Below are 5145 nucleotides of genomic sequence, written 5' to 3'. Positions count from 1 at the left end.
GCAGTAATATACTTTCTTACTAAATGTACCCACACATATTATATATTGTTTTTTAGAGGACAGATAGGGCTATATAATTATATCACATATGTGTACCTAACCCCTCACTTAGTTTGAATAAAATAAAAAAAATGAGGAAAAAAAACATGAAAAACACTTTTTTCACATGTTTTGATTATTATTATTTTTTTTAGAATTTTTTTGTATTAATTATAGTATAAAAAAATATATTTACATATCATTTGTATTTTCCTAATTTTGTTTTACACTTTATTTAATTTTTTTTATACCTTGTAAAAAAAAAATTAAAAAAATAACTTTTTTTTTCTTGTCAGTTTATATCAAGCAGTCACTATGACTGCTTGATAAATTAACTTTTTTTTAAATTTTTGGCACTTAGGCTGCTCCAAACTTAGGAACAGCTAATAATAACCTTAGAGACTGATCCTGACTTTAGTCAGATTCAGATCTCCCTAAAAGCTCTTTGATCGTGCCTAGACGATCAAAACTGATACATTTCACTCAAAAGATATACATTGTATCTTTTGAGTGAAAAACATCGGGCTCTCGAGCTGCCAAAACAAATAGCAGAGAGGTGAGTCACTGCTACCTCTCTGCTATTTTCAGCTGTCAAATACGGGATCGCAAATTGCGGTCCTGTATTTGCACGTAACGGCTTCATTCTTTCATTACTGAAAGGAAGAAGCTTTTACAAAAAGCTTAATTATTTCATTAATGAATGCCTCAATACTGAGACATTCATTAATGCCTGGTAACTGCTGAGAATCAGCTGTTACCAGCATTACAAAGCCTGATATAATTCGTCACGTACAGTGTACGTTGCCAGTCATATAGGCACAAAGTGCCTGGACGTACACTGTATGTCTCCAGTCATAAAGGGGTTAATAACTGCTTAGAAAAACTGAAGCAAGAGCAGCAGGCTGATGAGGTTCAGTAGTTGCCGCATCTACAAGCTCCATTAATAACTGCTTAGAAAACAGAAGCAAGAGCAGGAGCAGGGTTCAGGAGTAGTTGCCGCATCTACAAGCTCTGTTGATAACTGCTTAGATGGTTGAAACAAGAGCAGCAGACTGATGAGGCTCAGGAGTAGTTGCAAGTCTACACGCTCTGTTGATAACTGCTTAGATAACTGAAGCAATAGCTGCAGACTGATGAGGTTCAAGAGTAGTTGCTGCTTCTACAAGCTCCGTTTATTACTGCTTAGATGATTGAAGCAAGAGCAGCAGACTGATGAAGCTGTCAGGGTACCATGCACAGGCGTCCTCACACCACATGCAGGTACCCACGCAGGATGACCAAATTAATATGCCCACACAGGATAGGGTTCTATGCACACAGTTTATTTGCTACACATCAACAACACTACAAACCCCCTCAACCCCTTACAGGTTTAGCAGTGAAGTAATAAACCCACTGTTGGGACAAACACATACCTACAGCCAGGGGGAAGCAACAAGGAGGGGTAACAGGCCTGCAGATATATGGCAGGCCTCAGGATAAAAGAAGAGTGGTCAGGTACAAGCCGGGTCGTTAACAGGAGGGCAGCCGCACGGTACAGGAACAGGATCCAAGAGAGTGGTCAGGTACAAGCCGGGTCGTTAACAGGAGGGCAGCAGCACGGTGCAGGAACAGGATCCAAGAGAGTGGTTGGGTAACAAGCTGGGTCGGTGACAGGTCTGCAGACAGGAAGCAGGGTTCAGGAAGCAGGGTTCAGGTTTATGGGAATCAGTCAAGTGCAGGCGACGCAATACTGAGCCAGCTTCCTGACTGCAGGTAGGGCCTAAATACCCTCCCAGGAAGCACCAGGTGATGGGATGATCAGTCACAGCTGGGGCACACCCGCAGGTGAGTACTGGAGCTGCAGGTTCCTTACAGTCCCTGCCTGCAGGAGACACCCGCAGGCGAGCACAGGAACTGCAGGACCTGGCTCCTGCACCACCTGGGGGTGCTCTGGATCCTGACAGAAGCCCAGTAATAGCTTCTGCATTTACAATCTCTGTTAATAACTACTTAGATAACTGAAGCAAGAGCAGATGACTGATGAGGCTCAGGAGTAGTTGCTGCATGGACAAATAAAATACAGTTCCTTTTTGACTCACTTCACCGTTAGCTGAGTAACAATCCTAGTTGGTATTAAGAAATAGAAAGCTTTTTTTTTATTACATTCTTAAATAGTTGTTAAAGTTTAATTGCAGGGAATATGACTGTGAACTGTCTAAATGTTTTGCTGTCAGTCTTTGTCATCCAATTTATAATTTGGTAGATTTAATTATATCGATTTTGGTACTCAATTTATAAGACCTACTCCGAACTAGGTCTTATTTTCGGGGTAGGTCTTATATTACAGAAATCCCCGAAGATAGCACTAGGTCTTATTTTCGGGGTAGGTCTTACTTTCGGGGAAACACGGTAGTTACATAGTATTTGAGGTTGAATAAAGTCCATCAAGTTCAACCCATTGCATGTATGCATGTGACTCTGCATGTGTATGCGTGTGTATGATTCCCTGTGTGTTCTTGTTCTTACGAGTACCTGTACCCCTGCATGTTATGGTCTCTAAGGAAATCGTCCAAGTGCTTTTTGAAAGATTCAACACTCTCAGCTGAAATCACTGTCTGCGGCAGTGAGTTCCAGACCCTAACCACTCTAACTGTGAAGAAGCCCCTTCGCCCCTTGTGCTGAAATCTTTTCTTCACCAGTTTTAGGTGGTGGCCTCAAGTCTTTGTTATGGAGTTTACCGTAAAAAGTTTATCGCTGATGTTGCTATCCCCATTGAACATCTTGTACATCAAAATCATATCCCCCCTTAATCTCCTCACTTCCAGCATGAACAAGTTTAAATTTAGTAACCTTGTCTCATAGCTTTGGTCCTCCATCCCCTTAATTAGTTTGGTTGCCCTTCTCTGGACTCTTTCCAGCTCAAGGACATCCTTTCTGTGTATTGGTGACCAAAACTGGACTGCATACTCCAGATGAGGTCGAACTAGCGATCTATAAAGTGGCAAAATTATCACTTTGTCTCTACAGTACATTCCCTTCTTAATACAAACAGTACTGTGCTCGCTTTGTTTGCAGCAGCCTGGCATTGCAAGCTATTATTCCATCTGTGGTCCACTATGACCCATTTCCATTTCTGACTTCTCTAGAGGAAGAGCTATGGTCTTGAACTTCAGTAAAATTTGTGTTGAAGAAGTGAAAATCGGTATATTTGTTGGGCTTTCCAGTGAATGTTACTAATGGGGATGCAGTCTTGAAAATAATGATACAAAACATTAATCATTGTTTGAGCCCTTTATGACAACTTGCTCAATTCTGACCAACTCTCCATGACACGTCTTCTTATGCAAATGTAGTTTCAATTTGCACCAGCTGGGAATTGTGAGTTGACTTGGTCTTACTCTTGTGTTTGTATCGGTTCCTCCATAAAAGCATTTTCAAACATTGGCTGGATGGAGCTCCAGAACTTTTCTTTGAAATCATGACCCATGAAGACATAGAGAATCGGATTGACACAACTGTTCATAATGGCTATACTTGTACTAAAGTGTTTTCCGATCAGCACTACATCCTTGAAATAATTTTTGCCACCATATTTTATGGACAGTTGCAAAAGAGAGAAGATATGGTAGGGAAACCAACAGACAAAGAATACAATTATTACAGCAGCTATCATTTTAAGTGGTTTGTTAGACATGGTTGTGTAATTTCGACGAATGTGCAACAGGATCACTGTATAGCATGAGACGATTACAGTGAGAGGAAGGACAAATCCGATTATGAATCTGGTTATGCTTGTGGCCATAGATGCATCTATGTCATAGTTGTATTTGCAATGAACAGCATTTTTAACATTAACTGTATCTTTAAATATAGTATAAGGCAAGCTGAAAAGTAATAATAGGATCCAAACTATTGAAGCGACAATGGATGCCAGTCTTGGATTTCGATGATTCTGGCACCAAACAGGGAACTTTACAATGACGAGGCGATCAATGCTGATAACAGTGATCAAGAAGAGACTAGCAAACAGATTGATGTAGAAAACAGTAACGTCTACCTTGCACATAACTCTACCAAAAGGCCAATGAAAAGCCAGGGTTAAGCGGACAATTCTGAATATCAGCAGAAACGTGAAGATAAAGTCAGCTATGGCTAAGTTAAGGAAACACACAACACTGACGGTCTTTTTCATTCTGAAGGTGGTAAAAAAAATGACCAGGCCATTCCCCATGGTCCCCAGAAAAAAGGTCACAGCGCAAACCACAATGGAGATATTTTGAAGAATTTGCTGTGCAGGATTTTTTCTATTTTCAGGGCTGGCAATGACGTTAACGCTGTTGGTGATATGATCAATAATGCTTCCAGCCTGTTGAGTCACATTGGTTATTGGATATGCCATTGAGCAATTCTTTATTTTTCAAAGACAAAGATGAAATCTTATACTATAAGAAAAGAAAGAGAAGTATGAGATTAAAGCTAAGCTCCACTTTTCTGGTGCAATCACAACCCACAATTTTGTTTATCAAAATATATTTATATATTGCACATATACAAACGATTTCATTGGACAGTGCTAATTTCACAAATAAAAAATTGGTATATGCTCTTTATTATCTGGTGTTAGAGCAAATCTCTTAAAGTATATAAGTGTACTGTATGTCAGAGCAAGCGTAAAAAATAATAATAATTAAAAGAAAACTCTCTATCTATCTAGATATATATATATGTAGTCAGAGCCCCACTGATTGGTACCTGTAAACATGAAGACGATGACCCTACCTAACTTGACCTGAGGTGTGCCACGGTCACTATGGTCAGTATGCAATAAGGGGGCATACTCAGAGAAATTCTGATGGAAGGGGTACGGGAGGGTGGGATGACACGATCGTCCCGACAGGTGAGTGGGAGAACGGGGGAGCTTAAATGTGCGGGGCTCCTCCCACAAATCCGGCCAATGATTGGCCTCAAATATAAATATATATATATATACACACAGTGTGTGTGTGTGTGTATATATATATTTTGTGAGCTGGGGAATAGGTAGCGGGTGCAATTGCTCCCTGGGGTGAGCAATCGTGCAAGGTTTAAAGACCAGACCAGTGACCAAACATGTCAAGCCTTAAA

At 40.3% G+C, this 5145-nt stretch overlaps 1 protein-coding gene across 1 annotated transcript; it reads right to left on the bottom strand.

The window, feature by feature from the left end:
- Positions 1–3415: 3415 nt before the first annotated feature.
- LOC108798765 (chemokine-like receptor 1) lies at positions 3416–4420 on the bottom strand. The gene has a single exon (XM_018570546.1). It carries the CDS (start codon positions 4418–4420, stop codon positions 3416–3418), a length of 1005 nt encoding a protein of 334 aa, XP_018426048.1.
- Positions 4421–5145: the final 725 nt, after the last annotated feature.

This window comes from Nanorana parkeri, unplaced genomic scaffold (genome assembly GCF_000935625.1).
Source record: "Nanorana parkeri isolate BGI_ZX_2015 unplaced genomic scaffold, ASM93562v1 scaffold1554, whole genome shotgun sequence".
Lineage (NCBI taxonomy): Eukaryota > Metazoa > Chordata > Amphibia > Anura > Dicroglossidae > Nanorana > Nanorana parkeri.
The sequence above is the reverse complement of the archived record's forward strand: the minus strand, read 5'-3'. Positions and strand labels throughout refer to the sequence as shown.

Coding starts and splice junctions, on each gene's coding strand:
- LOC108798765 (XM_018570546.1), bottom strand. CDS start 4,420: ATGGCATATCCAATAACCAATGTGACTCAACAGGCTGGAAGCATTATT.